The 17518-nt window shown below is 36.2% G+C and overlaps 1 protein-coding gene across 1 annotated transcript; it reads right to left on the bottom strand.

The window, feature by feature from the left end:
• Nucleotides 1–474: 474 nt before the first annotated feature.
• Nucleotides 475–17505, bottom strand: LOC145767180 (uncharacterized). Its single transcript, XM_082578952.1, has 9 exons — nucleotides 17253–17505; nucleotides 15656–15786; nucleotides 15073–15202; nucleotides 14668–14752; nucleotides 8778–8927; nucleotides 7013–7071; nucleotides 6301–6453; nucleotides 5743–5846; nucleotides 475–5525 (listed from the first exon to the last, which is right to left on the bottom strand). Exons 1-9 carry the CDS (start codon nucleotides 17469–17471, stop codon nucleotides 3260–3262), a joined length of 3297 nt encoding a protein of 1098 aa, XP_082435078.1. The 5' UTR covers nucleotides 17472–17505; the 3' UTR covers nucleotides 475–3259.
• Between the last annotated feature and the right edge of the window lie 13 nt (nucleotides 17506–17518).

The following is a 17518-nucleotide window of genomic DNA, read 5'->3' as shown; positions in this document are numbered from 1 at the left end:
TTTATACTTGTGATGAAAGGAAAAGCGAGATGTTTAATTTTGCATCTAGTTTTTTGTTTTCAATTTTCTCTTTCGCCTTAGTTGTGTGATGTTCTAGGCGTTACCGTTTTAGGTCGACTAAAGGCAAAATGAAGAACGAAAGGAGGTAGGCTACTTGCAAAATAAGAAATAATCTATAAATGCAGCTTCACTCTCAAGGTGTGCGCCTGAGCAACGCACGTTAAATACTGCTCACCATTCAGCGGCATATAATGGATAGAATAATTCCCGGCAACAATCGGATACTTCAATCTATAAATCTAAGTGATCGGGCCTGCATCACTGGTTCAAAGCTTCTACAAGTATGCAAAACTGTCAGGATTAGGCTAAGCTTGTAGGATTTTGCTGTATTGCAATAAAAATGCGAACAACTACAGTAGCCCACTTGATTGAAGGAGAAAAAAAAAAGAACAAGCGACCGAAAATTGTTATCTGGTGACACAACTTTGGATTGCGACCCAACGGTTGGGAACTACTGTCTTAAGTGACTACGAATAAGAAAAATCGTTCAAAAACAAAAAATAAAGGAATCAGTTTGTCCCAAACAAGCATTCTTAATTTTGATAAAACTACTGCAAAACGTCGAGGACAAATCAAGGCGCATAAACAGAACAATCAAGAAATAAACATACTACAAGCACACAAGTGACAGAAAGGTGAAAAATACTTTTGAATGCAACTAAAAACACCCGAATGTTGTTGACAGAAGGCCATGGTAAATTGCTTTGCACTTCTACTTCCCAGACAGCAAATCAACCTTTTATAACATTGAATTCAAGGTATGCATACGAATTAATATAAAAAAAAACTGTTAATTTGCTGTCTGGGTCACTATAGCCTATAGGTTGGTGCATGCAGCTTAAAAACTGTGCAACGTGAAACGGCAAAAGCATCACTCTTTCAAGAAGGACAGCAACACAACGGTAGTCGCTGGCAAAGCGTTATAAACAATTTTGCCAGATAGAAAATTGTCTCAATAATTGGGGAAATGTTAATGCCAAAATCTCAGATGTCAGAAAATTTTCAGGTTATAAACAATTTTGCCAGATAGAAAATTGTTGCAATACTTGGGGAAATGTTAATGCCAAAATCTCAGATATCAGAAAATTTTCAGTTTTAAAATTCTGAAAATAAAAAAATTATGTTTCTGGGTCTGGCAACACTGATTTAAAAGCTTTCCAGGGGCAGGCACTATTTTAAAGACGTTTTTCAGCGTGACAACTGAGGGCTGCAAACTCGATTGATTTTTCGAGTTTATGAAGTTTAACAATTAGAGTTGTTTCTATCGATTCCAGTTTACAGTAAACTCTAAAATCGTATTTTCGTGAAAAATCGCTCGAAGTTGTTTTCAGCCGTTGAATGAAAATGAATGACAGTAACCAGGCTGTATGAAACCTTTAATAAAGTTATGGTGTGCAGTCACCAAAACGTGTGACCAAAATGTGATATTAAACAATTGCAAACAACTAATTAAATGTTTTATACATTAACTCAACGTATGCAGACTTTGGATCAATGTCAAAAACGACTGGTTTTCTAAGGAGTATGTTGTGTTTGGAAGTACTTTGCTGAGCAGTGGGCTACAAGCTGAAAATAATGATGGTGATGATGTGTTCTCCATTAGATATTAAAAAGTACAACGCCAAGTTAATGCACGTGAAGGGTTTTTGTTATGACAAAATATCTACAAATCCAGTTAAGGCACAACAGAATTGTAAAATTTTATTTTACGTTCAACGAGCACACATGGTTGTCATACCTTATCTCCAAGTGAGTTCTTACTTACCAAGCAGCATATGGCACTAGTGTAGGCGGACAAGAAATAAAAGTATTCCCCATGAAATGATCATGTAAAGCATTGTAGAAGCGTTAACTCAACGATAATGAATAAAGCATCAAACTTTTATGTTTTTACAGCATCCTTTCTTACAGTATGTGATCTTGAGCTTTCCAGCCAGCAACATCCGATCAAAGTTAAATCAACATAAAAAGAACGGATTTTGTCAGTTGTTTTATTTTGAATTAACTACCTCTCTATAAAACAAACTGAAAATGTAAAAAAAAGGTTTACAATTTCACTCTGTTACTTTTGCATGCAAAACGTTGCAGCAATACTTTTTTAAAGTGTCGCGATGGAAAGAACAGGATCGGGAAGTCAGATTAACAATTCAGTTTAAAACGCATGAAAAATATTGTATTTGAAAATAGCGATGCAGTATGTTACTTCTCAATATTGTACCTATAAAACAATGAAAAACACGAGGCAAGGATATTCTGATACAAAAATATTAAAACGTTGTTAGAACGTAATTAAATATTGCAAAATCACAACGCAGCATTCTACTTGCGACAATGAATAACACCATTTATGTACAGCTGCACTTTGAAAAAAAAAAACAGCAACAGATGAGCAAAATGGTCGGAACGCTTGGTTAATCTAATCAAAAACTAAAGAATCGAAAATGTATATACTAAAGTCATGTTCAGCAAACTTTTCCAAAGCTAAACTGTCTTCATCGTCAGTGCTATAAATATTGCATATTTATAGCAGTTTTCGTTGTTTTCTAACTGACGTTGATGATTGGCTGCCACTGAACAATGGAGTATAAGCAATTAAACATAGGTTGGTAGTGTGTTACACAGAAACGTGTTTGTATTTGTAACTTAAGTTTGGCGATCTAAACATTCGGTGATCGATCTGTCAAAGCAGAAGATGTTACTGACAAATCGTGACACTGAAGAACCCTTTTTTTTTTCGAATGCCGGTATTAAATAGAAAAAACTGTTTCAAATTAAAAAAAAGTTGTAGCAGAAGAGCATGAAACGAAATCCATGATTGAAAACAGTCAAGGCTACTACAAAAAACAACAATGGCAAAAACTATGAAGAACAGTCAAAAAGCATCTTTCATTCAATATACAGCGCGTTGGCAGTAGCTGCCGCTTTGTAACAGTATAGCATTAGAGTAGCACAGACAAGGCAAAGCTTTCCTAGCCAACAAATCAGTCCTTTTATATTGATGCACCAACGTCTTTAGAAGACGCTAAATCGATGTAAAAATAGAGCTCATTTGCTGTCTGGGTTAGGCCTTCAAAAAACTGGCCAAGGGGATGATAAAAGCAAAAGTAATTCGCCGACCTATGAGATCACTTTCTTAAAGTACACCAGAAAAAACACTTCCGCCAATATTCCTGAGAGCGTGTGGGCGCTACAAAACGAGTTAAAAAAACGGAAGGTTGAACTTTTTTGCATAATTTCCTTTCGTAGATTTACGAATCACGGAAGAAGGTTTAAACCTTGATACTGTTTGAGAAGCATCACTTTTTGTATGAGTCTCCATTTGGGTATTGTTATAAACTAAATTAGATTTATTTTTATCGATATCTTCCTTTATAGAGACCTTATTTGTGACATCTCGAGAAAGATTGGCATCGAAATATGACGGGACGGTGGTTTTTTCCGAAGCTGCTGTCAGTTCAGAATTTTTCTTCCTGTTTAGAAATGGAGAAAGACTATTTTGTGTAGGTTGAGCAGAGAGTGAAATAATAGTTGGTGTTATCGTAGGTGATGGTGAAGCTGACGAAGCTGCTAAATCTCGGACACCACATCGACTAAAATAAGGTTCAGTGATGCCAATTTCTAACGAGGATAAATTTTGACTTCGCTTCCGTTTCAAAACCTCAGGGTTGACAAATGATTTTAGATGAGTCGTCGTGTTTAAAACTTTTAAAGGATTTATAAACGGCTTTGGAGACTTCTTTGAGCAAGGCAGCTCCGAGGAAGATTTTATCACAGAAGTTTGTCTTGAAGTCGTAGCCACCGATAGAGGTGAATTCATGGCGGACGTTGTTATAGATTTGTTTGATTCTGGGAAGGAAAACTTGTCGATTACGTTCTCCCAATCTCGTCCCGTCTCTCTGTCTTTGCAATCAAGAGAAAGGCATGCAGTTGGCTCAAACTGGTCTACGCCAGACATAACCGGTTTAGGTAACGGATTTTCGTCTACACCACATGGTGAATTTTGAGCATCCACATTTGAAAATGATAAATTATTTGAAGAAAACAAGATGTTGAGGCCAGAAAGCTGCAAATTATCAGACGAACATTCTAGTGCGGAGTTCACCGTAGAACAACTTTCTGACATCATAACGGTAGGAAAATCGCTCGCTGATGTGAGAGGTGGCGTTTTCATGATTGGAGTTTCAGACTGAGCACAACTTAAAATGTCGTCTGTTTTGCCGTTATTTGAAGGTGATGATATCGACGAAGCCAAGCTTGGAGGATCAAGAACAGTAAGTTGGAGCTCATGTGCTGATGAGTCTACTGAAGTAAGTTGGAGCTCATGTGCTGATGAGTCTACTGAAGTATCTTCTTCGGTTCTTGCATTTGGTGGTGATTGTCTTAAAGTTGGAGGATCAAGAACAGTAAGTTGAAGCTCATGTGCTGATGAGTCTACTTCGGTTCTTGCATTAGGTGGTGATTGTCTTAAAGTTGGCAAATTATCGTCTGAAGCAAAAACTCGTAACGGTTCAGTTTCTGACTTCTTATGTAAGCCAACATTTTTAGCTTCGGCTTCACTAGGAATATTTTCTAATTCGTCGCCGTTTCCATCGCTACGAGCTCTTAAACCGTCTAGTTTCCCAAGATCAAATTCAGCGGAAGACTTTGTAATCAGTTTTAACGTTTCATTATCATTTGGTTTGGAATTTAAAGAAGACAATCCACGGGCAACCGAAGTACTCGGGTTGTCTTTATTTGGTGGCATGATGCCCGCGCGTGAAACAATGTCATTGAAACCACTATCGGAGGAACATTTTTCGATCGATTTTTCAGCTTCAGCCACCACTTTGCTCTCATCTGTTGCTTCAGATCGAGTGGATTTTACACACTGCGAAGACGTGAACTGGAAGTGGTTGTTATCTCCAGATAGAGGGTCAGTCAAAGTTTCAGAGACAGGCTGGAATTTACTTGGCAGCTCAGATGAAAAAGAAGAATTTTCATTAGATTGATTGACAAGATAGGAAGTTGATGAAGAGTGTGAAAAGGTTTTTGGCGAAGAGCTTGATTGAAGAGAAGGTTGTGACGGCGATGAAGTGCGCAGGTGTGCATTCAATGTGTCATGATCAAGAGCAGTAGATAAATTTGTTTCTGTGCAAACAACGCTTGTGATCAATTGATCACTCTGCGCATGCGCCAATGACAATGTTGTCGTCGGACAAATCGCTGACTGTGCATTTTCCGAAGATGGAGAAGAAAAAGACAATGACTCAGCACTTTGTTCCACAGGTGGTGGAGTGTCAATATTTTCCTGCAACAACGAACAAGCGAAGCTAAATGGAGCATCAATTGAAGATGAACGTTTTTGTTTTTTGAAAGATGGAGGAGCGTTCATTTCTTCCCCTCCTTCAGGAAGTATCTTGTTTTTGCATCTTCGGTACAAACAGCTCTGCTTCATCTTTCCTTTCCCACCAAACTGCTTCATGTCCCTACGAATCAACGTAAAGTGAAAATGCGGTTGATAATGATGTCACAATAGGTAATTGAACGACAACTTCCACTTTCAAACAAAAACTTAGAATTACCAAACTTGAAAAAAAGATGAAAGGTTTTCTTCGCCCGATGGTTTCATTCGCATGGAGCATCGATATGCACACAGTTGACATCGGTCACAAATGTACAATTGTACATCACAAATCGAGTTACCTGCAAGTGGCACACTTTCCACAGTTCACTGAAAGACAGGCCGCACAACAACCACATCGTTGTTTGCGACGTCGCTTGCCCGGAATCAATTTCCTGTACGACAACTGCAAAAACACAATCACCACCAATGACTTTTAAACCAAACACATAGCAAGACAGCAAAATCCGTCATTTTTACATTGATTTAACGTCTGCAGACGTTGTAAAAACCAATGTAAAAATAGCGGATTTTGCTGTCTGGGATAGCTGCTACAACAGCAACTTAAATTCAGTTTGTTATACATGGAAAATACGCATCGAGCGTTTTCAGCAACAGGAAGTTATCACGAACAAAAGGATACTGTGTCGCCCAGTCAATATGCACTAGCCTACCATATGTAAAACCATTATGGAGCAAGCTTAAGTTAAGATTTCTGAAAAGCCGTTGCAAGCAGCCACAATACTTTTGAACAAGATCTGTAACGGTTAGAAGTTTGCAAAGATCTTGCATCAAATTAGACATACGTTTCTAAACTATCACGTGCATGGGCAGCTGTAGCAGAAGATCATTCAACTTACGGGTAGAGACTTTAACTTAGACGCCCCCGGATCGGAGGCAGGCCCGGAAAAATAGAAGGCTTTCTTCTCATCCGAGAGTAACTCCCAAGCTTTGATTGTGATCAGTTCTAGGGGTAATAGTTCATTACCAATGCCAGCACAGTTTCTTTTGATCTGACATATCACGTTAAAGTTGATTCAATAAATTAAAGCGAAAAGCACAATCAAGAAAATTTGATGTTTTAATTTGGTTTAGACACTGTCATTTTGATTACTAAAAATTAAACAACAAAGTGTTTACATTTTGAAAAGAATTAATCAATGAAAAACACCACGAAGAGGACACAATATAGCTCATGAGACACGCCTTCAGTCAAAACTACACGATTCTTTTCGAAGCCAGTTCTGGAACTCTACCCGAAAACGACATACGTCCTGGAGAAAGACGGTGCTGGATGCTTCACAGGTTGAACTGTAATTTGCATTTGCAGAATTTTTGCTCAGTTTATACGCAGATTAACAATCTTAACTAGATAGAGTTTTATAATAAGTTTTTGGCAATATGCAGGCGGCTGCAGCAAAAATACACGCTGTGCTAGTGAGTGGTGATTTGTTCGCACAGTCAAGAAGTAGTCCCGCTTTATGCTTTCTGTTTTATGCTGACCTATCTTTACAAAACAAAAGTAGCGATAATATCCCTGAAGAGTCTCGTTAAATTTTCGAAGATACTTACCTCTTGTTTAAAAACTTCATATCCCATTTCATTCTCAGCACTTGGAAGAAGTTGACAAGCTAAATAGAACACACTTATTACAACTTTTATAAGCCATAGACAAATTTCAGTGTTTAATTTCTATGCTTTCCTTTTTAATTTCCTAGCCCAAAAAAGAAGCAAACTTACATTATATCAATTAGCAGCCTTCGAATGTGGTGTCGGCAATTGCTGAAGTGATCAACAAAACGTGAATTGCGCTGGCAAAAAAAGTGCCCAAGCAAATTTTAAAACCTGTTGATTACGTGAACCCAGTCTGTAAATCAATTCTTTTTACACTGATGCAACGCCTGCACACGTTGAATCAATGTAAAAAAGTGTCGATGTCCACCAGCAATTGCTGAACCGAGAAAAAAACAGCGTCCGTCGTGAGAAGGAAAACTGTAACTCCTGACGTGAGTGGTGGATAGAAAGATCAAAACCATTGAATTGAAACAAAACTAGGTGAACCATGGGTGAACCAAAGATACTCGTAATTTGTGAGACTTAAATCGATAAATGATAAAAGATGTTTCACGGTTTTGGTCGCAAATATAAAGATTGTCGCTTTGGCATTTTTAACATTTGCTTCTTTGATTTTCTAGTCTTTCAAGTACATAAATTCAAAATTCATTTATTTTTTAATATACACCCGTGGAAGAAAATCTCTCATCACTTATATGGGTAAGGGATGGCGACAATGCGAGCAAAATGTTAGGAATGATATAAATTCTCCCTTGAGACTTACTAAATTTTTTACTGGCGGTAAAAACTTTAAAAAATGGTAAAACTATTGCTTTTCTTAGACATTTTTTTTACAGAAACGTTTTTCATCTATTTAAGTGCCATAGTTTGATTGCAATTTTCATACACTTTCCAAAGATTTACAATGTATAGGGTTTTCTACAAGTTAAGCACATTTTTCGACCAATTTATTAAGGGCGATGTTGAAATTGATATGCTATCAGTAGTCCCTTGAAATAGTTTTTTTGTTGAGAAGTGAATATTTTTTTTCTAAAAAGCAACTATTTCGTCTTGTGATTTTTGCATATTCCTAAGCGCATAAAGTTTTAGAATCCATAAATATTTATTAAATTCGAAAATGCAGTTTGTATTACGGCAAATAAACGTGTTAAAAATTTTTACTCCGGCAATTGCTGAGGTTATTTTACAACTCGTTATTTTACGACGGCAATGATTTTACCGCAGTAAAAATTTGCTATTTTCGAAGACTGAATTAGTACCGCAACTAATGAACGGCACAAAACTAGCAATGTCTAATCCTAGCATGCTGAAAATTTTAGCAGCATAGCATTGTTGTCATACTGAATTGACTTTACTGCATGAGTCGCTTATGTTGAAGTTATTGCAAGGTAATCTTGAAACACAACTCTCGTGCATGCCGGCAGTTGACTATGGAAATATTAAAGGAACATGGGAGTTGATCCAGTCTACTGCTCTCATAAGAAGGTAGACTTCAGTGATTATTATGATAACATGTTGTATTTTGTGACGCTTAGTAGTCTACATCAGCACGTTAGTATTAAATTCACATATAATCACGTTAGAAACTAGAAAAAAGGTTATAGGCTGTTTAATTTACATATCATGCCGTTTTCGGACTGTTCTTCGAATATATAAATTGGTTTTGGCACTTTAACAACGCAAAATAACGGTTCTAAGTTCTGATATATCCCCTCCCTGGGACTTCCAAAGATATTTAAACAACTTCAACAGTAGTACAGACCATTTGTTGATCTGGCATTCAATGCCCGGTCTTCTTTTGGCTTACAGCTTTCGTACAACTTTCTGCGTTTGCACCATTTCAGTTTTAACTTCTCCAAAGGTTTTCTTTTTTGTGGTAAACTTCGTAATGGTAAAACAGGTGATGCAAAACCTGCAAAGTTTCAAATGTTAAAACCTGAAAAAAATTGTTAAGTAATGAATACGATGGTTGATGTACAGTGCAAGTTTACTCCTGGCTCGCATGGAATCAAGACGGCTGCCCTCTTTTAAATTTTGATCAATAACATGTACGGCAAGAAAGGTTCAATTTAAAAACGTCGTAACGTACAATGGCAAGTGTCGCAACGAATAATCTGCGTCATCTCTGAGTCTTGAGAAATAATTTTACTCTTGGAAAATGCTCTTTATCACGGTTCTTTCTATCTCTTACCAGGAAAGAGACTTGGGAATGATTAATGACGTAGTTTATTGAGATATAAAACGTAAAACAGTCAAATAAATGGTCGAATAGTACTACTTGTGAGATGATAAATGAAAATTCTTAAAGGATTTTAACGAATGGTACAACACTTCCAACAAATAATCAAAATAACTGTGAACAGCAATAGATTCCAACAACTGTAACTCTGAGAATCGGCTTCAACGTCCTTGACTCGCAACTTCTCATACAACTCAAATCGCGAACACAACTTCTGATAGCACCAACTTTCATCTACTCGTATTCAATAAATTCAACTTCACTTTCAATCTCAATCAATTTTATTCGTTTTTTTATTCGACATAAGTACTAACAAAAATCAAAGGAAAACAAAAATGTGGAAAAAAGCGCCTCACTTTTCTCTATAACCCCAAGGATCTTTTTCATGTTACAACCAAAACAAGCTTCAGTTCAGTCCTACTCAGGGGTAGATAAAAAACCTGTTCATGAACGCCTAAAGGTGCGTCTGTAACATGTAATATATCATGTTTCTAACTAACAAATTTAAATTATGAGAACATCTGGCCGAAACCTATTAGAACTGCAATTTGCAAATGCACTTCAACTGTGAAAATTCAAAACCTGAATTCTGCTCTCACGGAATTTACACCACTCTTCCTGTTAACAAATGCCGCTCTCATGGAATTTAGCTCACCACATCCGTATTTCTGAAACGACATAACTGACAACTGTGTAACCGTTTCGCTTTCATAACTCCCACCATAGACTATTACTGATAAAAAGACACCATATTATGAAATAAGCGGGGTATTGAAAAATACTCGCAACGTATATAAATCAAAAAGCTTCCATTTAAAAATAGACTTTCAAAAACAAAAGAGACCGAACGACTCTCGAACAAGAAGGTAAAATTTACGACGGAAAAATGTCGCTTTTCTGACACCCGTAGCAATAAACTAAATTGGTTAGATTTAGACAGGATAATTGTTTCTCAATTTCCCGAATAACTATGATTAACAAAAAATACATTTAACATTACATTTAATTTTTGTAGGCAATCATACCCCTAGACAGAAACCCTAAATTATCCTTTTTGTAGCTAGAGACTCAGAGTCTTTCAATAAGCAAAAGCCTGCAGCAAAAGACAGCTCAACATCAAAAAAGCCTGGGTCTGCTACTATTCGGTGAGTCTGATTCGGTGAGTTCCTAACCTCTAACCCCTAACCCTAACTCCTAACCCCTAACCCTAAAACGACAATGATAATTAGGCCACGGTACCCGATAATTTAAAAAAAAAATTGAAAAAATCCCCCGTTAAGGGATCGGACTCACCGAATCGGACTCACCGAATCGGGCCATTCCGAAAAAGCCTACCCTCTATAGTCCAGGGGTTCCCAACCGGGGGTATTCGTACCTCTTGGGGGTACGAGATTAAACATCAAAGGGTACGAAGATCCTTGGGCCACAGAACAGCTGTTTAAACAGGTTTCACAGTATAGTTTTATTTTGGAATTGTAAATGATAATATGCCATTACGGTCTTTGCTTTGAAAAAAACAATTATCTACAAATAATTGTTGTTATTTAGTTGGCTAAGTAGCCTTACTGTCTCATAACAATGTATTTTTTTTACTCGCTGCTGCTCAAAATGAAAACCTTGCTAATTTTCCTTGTCTTGATCAAATTGCTAATAACTCTTTGCTGAAAAATGTCAAAAATGAAATTATTTCCCATTTAAAGATGCTGGTTGATTCTTTCGATGGTTACTTTTTTGTTGGGGAATTGAATTATATCCAGCTTTGGATTATCAATCCATTTCTTTTTGATTTAACAAAAATGTCGGAAAATAATTTTAAGGAGAACATCATCGAAATGAAAAGCTGCCAAAAATTGAAACTGCTATTTAACAAATCAAAGTTAGAAGATTTTTGGTGTGTTGCTATCAAACCTTCCCAAGTCTTGTTATGGAAGCCATGACAGTGTTAATTCTCTTCTCAACAACTTATTACTGTGAAAGTGGCTTTTCGACCATGATGTATATCAAGAATAAGTACAGAAATCGTCTGCAACTGGAAGATGATTTACGTGTTGCCTTGAGTAAAATCGAACCATCGTTTGAGCGAATTTTATCAATGAAGCAGCAGCAAATATCTCACTAAGAAGTGACAAACAAAATAACTGACATTTAATTTTTTTGGTAATTTTTGCACGTTTGTGTGAAATATCGGTAGCGGTAGTATTCGTATCGGTAGTATTCGTAGCCCCAAAAAAATTCAATCAGAATTTTTTGGGGCTACAAAGAATGCTCTGACCTGACAAAGGGGTACGAACAGCAAAAAAGGTTGGGAACCCCTGCTCTATACGATGACTGTTTTCTTAAGCAAGCTTAACTTTTTGTTCATTTAAACTAATCGATATTGCAGACGTTGAATCAATGTAAAAATGACAAATTTTATTGTCTGGGTGGCAGCTGTGGCTAATAAAGCAGAGACTGCATTGAACTTTTGTGGTAATAATTGCAACGTTCATCTGATGAACGGAAATGTAAAAGCAAAAACTTACAAGCTGTTTTATTGCTTCACTGACGCTTCGCGTACCGTGACAATACGCATCCTCAGAGCGAATGATGGGAAAAATAAAAATTTGGAAATTTTATACTGCAGTGCGGTTGAAGGCAAGAGAAAAAAGTAAAAACACATTACTTTCAATGGTGAACAACGCATGCGAGAACGGTTGCTTTCCACGTTGGATAACACAAAACCTTCAAACAGTTTAATGCAAGTGGAAGCAGTTGAGACAAAAAAATGTTCAAGACAAAATCAAATTACCAAGAAGTTTCAAACTGTTCCCAAATAACCACGAAGCTTGCCTACTGTGATAATAAATATTAATACGATTTCGGAAGCACATTTCTATCGTTACGGTTGAGTACATTGTTTTGATGTAATGACAACGTATGGACAAGTCCTTGAAACAGGAATGGGATCTCCACTGTCGCCGGTTTGGGCCAATCTATTCAAGTCATACATCGAAGAATTAGTTGTCAATACTTTTTATCACCCTCTAAAAACTTTTGCTTCGATATGTAGATGTAGATGACACACTTACGCTATGCTAACAAAACACGCAATCATTTCCATCATTACTATATTAGACTCCAACCAATTTATCAAATGTCGAATCCAAGCAAATCACATTTCTTGATGTGAAGATCACCAGACAAACCAACGGTACATTTGCTGCAGAGGTTTATAAAAAACACACACACACACTGAAACACATCGCATGCAGTACACGTCAGAGAACAACTTCAACACAAATTATCTTATCAAAAACAGCTTGATCAACTTCCCTGACAACAGGAGAAAAGAAAACCGAAAGGTTTTTGCAAAAAAATGACAACTAAACGACACACTCATTTACTGACTGAGATACTTTCTACGCCGAAAGTTGCTTATCGTCAAAACAATGCAATGTACTCTCAACCGCGACGAAATCGTATCAATCTTTACTATCTTGATAGCCAGTATTTTTCAAGTTTTTCTCTTACCTTCAACCACACTTACAGTATCCCAGACAGCAAAAGCCCTCATGTTTACATTGATTCAACGTCTGCAAACGTTGAATTGAAGTAAAAAATAATGAATTTTTCTGTCTGAGATAATACAGTAATTTGACGCCAGGTTGACAATTTGTTTTTACTTTTGTGTTATATATTCACCACAGATGGAACAAAACGAGTCGAGATTGCTGCTGCCCAGATGATGCCATGCTAATAGAAACTGAAGCAAATATAGCCAAACATCTAGACTAGAACCGAGTCGCCGTCACTGCTCAAGGGTGGTAAAAGGCAGAGCCCCTCGACAATTGGAGTGGCGAAGAAGGTTCACACGCAAAAGAAATATAAGAATAGTTAAACGTATTATAAAATAAGCTGCTTCCCTATAAAATAAGTAACTAACTGTGTTAAAAATACTCTTGTCCCATTGAAGATGCTCCACTACAACAGATGAGAATTCGTAAATTTCACTTCGGCCACAAGCACGTTTAACGTTCGCGTTTTGTCGCTTCTACCTTTTTCTCGACCTTTGCTATGTTGACGTGTATTGCGTATTGTTTTTGCTGTGATGGTCAGAAATAAAAACAACTGAACTGAAGTTGTTAAATCTTTCTCAATCACCTCACCTACAGTACCTTTGCCACTGAGAACCGTATGGTCATAATATGTCTATGGTCTACGTCTGTGCAAGAAGCTGGAATGAAGAGTTTATCAAGCTTTGTTTGGCTTAAATTCTGGGCCACGTGTAGGATACCTTCGTCAGCAAAAAGTGTCTGTTGTTGTTTGATGAGCGAGTTTGATGTTTGGAGTTTGATGAGCGATATTGAGATAAAAGTTTTAGTTATCTTATTGCAATGAGGTTTACACTCCTTTGGAATGGTTTCATATTAACTTTATCACAATATTATCAATTTACCATACTTCAGACGCCTACATGTATGCGGTTATCAGACATTCATAAAATATTGAAACCATGAATATCTCAAAAAGTAGAACCAATTCCAAAAAACTAACGCCGCATTTGTATTCAGCGCCCTAAAAGTACCCGAAAATCGTTGAAACACCTCGGAAACCATAAGAAAAAAATCGTTGGGCTTTGTTATCAATGAATCTTGTTTTATTTTGCGCCCGTTGTTACAACTCATAGCAACATGCAGGAAGCAGTCAAGGGACGTATTGCCGAGTGAGCTACTCCCATTGTGCCTGCAACAGCTACTTCCTATTCGATTAGTAACAGCTCTCATATTGGCTTGGCTTTCAACGGCAAAAGCCAACATTGATTGAGAAATACCTGCAAACAATGCCATACCGTACCACATACACCATGTAAATGGCAAATAAGGTCATTCCAGAATATTCAGGTGTATTTTAATGAAGTTAGTTTGACCACTATGGTCATTGGTCAATATACATCCTGTGTTTAGATGTGCTAACGTACACTTGTTCATTTTATATACAATAGTCGGCTAATCCACAGTTTTGATTTGCTTAATAAACGTTTATTGAACTTACGTTTGTTAGGATGTTACTACTACTTGATTACCCAGCAATCACAAGTTGTTTTTTGCATTACTACAACTTGGATGGTCGTTGCTTTCATTTGTTGACTTACAATTGATAATTTCATATCATGCATTGGAGCTTGCTGATTTAGGATTTTTCAAAAACTAGGATACTTTGCCACAGATTTGTTTCAAAAGTTAATAAAAATCTTTCTGAAACTAAGAGAATCCTTAAGATTAAATCAAGATAAAAAAGCAACACCAGTAATTTCCTTTTGCAAAGATTTTATAATATAATTTATGCTTACTTTGCAATCAAGAATGAAAACTGGCAAAGCTTAGTTAAGTAGGCTATATAATTCAGATAAAACAAAACAAATTGTTTTCACAACCTTCAGTGGTTTCTCTCTTGTTCTGTTGAAATATTCTCGGCTTGGAATCCTTGCACCATTTCAACTTGCCTGTTAGAAGTGCATCCTGGCCAAACAAACATGTTGATATTTGCTTGCCAATCGAACCTTGTTAATGATTTAAGTATGGACTAGCCAAGCAGCAAATCAGTTACTTTTTACATTGATTTAACGTTTGAAGACGATGAATCAATGTAAAAAAATATATGCTTTGCTACCTGGGTTTGAAGCATTGACAAACCGTCTATTGAAAGGTTTATGAAGGAGATAGCATCTTTTTTATTTAATTTGTTAATGGGGAAACCGTTGTTTATACATTTTGTTTACTTCAAGAAGCAATGTGAGAATGACTAAATCAAAATAAAATATGAACAATGTATCACCAACCTTTTTACAAACTGATTTTTCGTTGGGGCCGAAAAATCTGCCGCAATTGTAATCAAAACTTGTTAAAGAAGTAGGGGAACCCAGGTGATCTTGAAGCTTTAGCTTGGACCGTAAACGAACTTTATTTGGACTGCAAAATAAACAAGGCAATCAACACACAACTTGACAACTTTAAGTAAGGCTGACTCTACTCTTCTCTACAATACATTTTTCAAAGAAATTTCGATTTCAATACGGTGTTTTACTAGTAGATTTGCCTTGATGTGCTCAAAACAGTTCTAAACTGTGCAAATATTGCATAAAAGTCAAGCGATTTTCAGACTCACTCCTTCAGCTAAAGAAATGAATTAAAAAACAGATTAGAAAGACATTTTAACTGATTAGGATAATGTCGAGATGGAAATTCAGGCATATAGTGACAAGTAGCTATCACACTGTGAATGTCAATCTTATCACATATGGTAACAAACAACAGTTGGAAAAACTGATGTCAAGTAATATCATGAGTTCATGACAGTTACAAGCCTTAGTAAGATACTACTATAAGCAGTGCGCGAAAATAAACAAACAAAAATAACCTAACCTGTAGTAATAAACATCGTATTGACCAGCACTCTTTCCATGCAGACGAACAATCTGTTCAAAAAACCATCCTTCACCAAGATCAGGACATGGCAGCTTTCCGGTACCGTAATATTGAAAATTGCTCTTTAACTGTAAGAATAACAATTACTTTTAAAATGTTGTTAATTGATGCTGGTAGTTCATAATAATGTTGCTGGCACACAGGAAAAATAATCTACTGTAGTAAGCAAAAATACAAGAAAATCAGTCACTCTTCAAAAGGTGTTCAACTGTTCATACTGTTCATGAAACTATGTATATACATTCATCACACAACTGCAATCAAGCTCACTTAATTCAAAGATAACATTGCAGCTAATACCTACAGAACTTACTGCAGTGCAGAGACACTGTGTCATTGCGCTAGTGGTATTTTAAAAACATGTAAAATATTTAGATAACAAATGAACAGGATTTCGTTCTCATGATTATCCAAATGCAAGTTTTAGCTACATTTTTTAATCAAAGACTAGATATTCCCATCCCTTGGTCACAAGAAGAAGGGTTTCAATAGTTGCACAAATAAAGAAGCTAACCTTCTCATTGATTTTAGCTTGACAAACTAAATAATAATTATATTAAAATGCTATCCTAGTTTATCCGAATCAGAATGGCCCGTTTCGGTGAGTCGGATCCCTTACCGGGGGATTTTTTCAATTTTTTTTTAAAAATTATCGGGTACCGTAGCCTAATTATCATTGCCGTTTTAGGGTTAGGGGTTAGAGGTTAGCAACTCACCGAATCGGACTCATCGAACAGTAGCAGACCCTATCGGAATACAGTACGACAAATTTTCAAGACATTAAAAAAAATAAGGTTGAACTTGGGTAATTTTTCACCTCCAAAGTTTAGAAACTGATGTAAAACTGAAAAACATGTGAAAACTCTACAAAGATTAAAACAAATGCTTTGAAATTGATTACAATTATCTCTTTACAGTAGTTGCAAAATTGATGACACAACTTTGGCATAATCTCACTTTATTTTTATGTAATGTCATCTCAGTTTGGATGATTAACTTCTAAGATATGTTGTTTGACATAGCTAATAGTCCTGAAATGAAACACAAATGGCACAACTCCAATTTAAACCACTACCTAGGAAAGGTTTATTTGACAATTAAACTCCACTATTTCCCTATCTAAACTCTTCCATTTATACAGTATTTAACACTCCCCAAACTTTTTGTTGATAAAAACATACACTGTCTCTCAGAAGTCATTCTTAGTTGGCCAATGGCTATGGAACACTAGTTATAGAAAATACAAATTATTACATCTAAGCACTCTGCATGGAGTGGCCTGCTTCCAGGCTGCATTACATCACTAGAGATGACAAATTGAGCAAATTAAATGAAGCGAAATGAACACAAAAGTAAGAAATTTTGACAAAACTGATAGAAATATGATGAAACAAAAGCATTATCTTATTAAACAAAAAAATCTTACTGCACTGTAGCAAATAAATTATATATATAGTATATGCAAATTATGATGTACATGAAATATACTTTTATAAATAAATATGCAATATTTTATATAACAGTATGTGTTTACCTTTAATTCTGTTGGCGGAGATCTGACTTCCGGTTTTGATGATGGTGAAACAACAGAACCTCTAGAATTTCGACTTTGTTTTGTTGAAGTTCCAGTGAGAATGTGTGTAACCTTTTTTACTAAGCCAAGGCATGACATAAATACTTTTTTTTGTTTAGACCCATGAGAATTATGTTGAATTGGCAATGCACAGGGAAGAACGCTTTGCTTTCTTTTCATCGATTGAGCTTCAATTACAAAAGATATGCATGATTCACCAAATTGTT

This window comes from Aplidium turbinatum, chromosome 3 (genome assembly GCF_918807975.1).
Source record: "Aplidium turbinatum chromosome 3, kaAplTurb1.1, whole genome shotgun sequence".
Lineage (NCBI taxonomy): Eukaryota > Metazoa > Chordata > Ascidiacea > Aplousobranchia > Polyclinidae > Aplidium > Aplidium turbinatum.
This window is presented reverse-complemented; position numbering and strand designations above follow the sequence as displayed.

Bases quoted from the DNA above. Each gene is read 5' to 3' on its own strand.
- LOC145767180 (XM_082578952.1), bottom strand. From the start codon at position 17,471: ATGAAAAGAAAGCAAAGCGTTCTTCCCTGTGCATTGCCAATTCAACAT. The intron at 8,928-14,667 runs GTTGTGAAAACA...GAAACTTTGCAG, and splicing joins CAAGAGAGAAACCACTGAAG to GTTTTGCATCACCTGTTTTA. The intron at 5,847-6,300 runs GTAAGTTGAATG...GTGTTTTTGCAG, and splicing joins CTAAGTTAAAGTCTCTACCC to TTGTCGTACAGGAAATTGAT.